The sequence below is a fragment of the Anarrhichthys ocellatus genome, unplaced genomic scaffold, assembly GCF_004355925.1.
Source record: "Anarrhichthys ocellatus isolate YVR2014 unplaced genomic scaffold, GSC_Weel_1.0 scaffold3638, whole genome shotgun sequence".
NCBI classification, from domain to species: Eukaryota; Metazoa; Chordata; class Actinopteri; order Perciformes; family Anarhichadidae; genus Anarrhichthys; species Anarrhichthys ocellatus.
This window is the reverse complement of record NW_022283612.1, coordinates 978-1,444: the sequence shown is the minus strand read 5'-3', so window position 1 is coordinate 1,444 and position 467 is coordinate 978. Positions and strand designations below refer to the sequence as shown.

Below are 467 nucleotides of genomic sequence, written 5' to 3'. Positions count from 1 at the left end.
CACACACACACACACACACACACACACACACACACACACACACACACCTCGTCTGGTGAGATGATGAGTCTGAAGTTCAGCAGGTCGTCATTATCGGGGAAGTTGATCTCACACGTTTTAGGAAGATTCAACTCATTGATGTCTGAAACAAACGGAAGAAATATTATATATATTTTTTAAAGTACAGTATGTACCTCTGAGATGTAGTACAGTGTACATGTACCTCTGAGATGTAGTACAGTGTACATGTACCTCTGAGGTGTAGTACAGTATAAAGTACAACATGTACCTCTGAGATGTAGTACAGTATAAAGTACAACATGTACCTCTGAGATGTAGTACATGTACCTCTGAGATGTAGTACAGTATAAAGTACAATATGTACCTCTGAGATGTAGTACAGTATAAAGTACAATATGTACCTGAGGTGTAGTACAGTATAAAGTACAATATGTACCTCTGAGGTG

At 38.5% G+C, this 467-nt stretch overlaps 1 protein-coding gene across 1 annotated transcript in view; it reads right to left on the bottom strand.

Moving 5' to 3' along the window:
- Positions 1-467, bottom strand: part of ube2m (ubiquitin conjugating enzyme E2 M) — a 2,393-nt gene that overhangs the window by 1,003 nt on the left and 923 nt on the right. Inside the window, exon 2 of the mRNA XM_031840975.1 lies at positions 48-142. Coding sequence (XP_031696835.1) covers positions 48-142 — 95 coding nt within the window. The remainder of the gene's footprint in view (positions 1-47; positions 143-467) is intronic.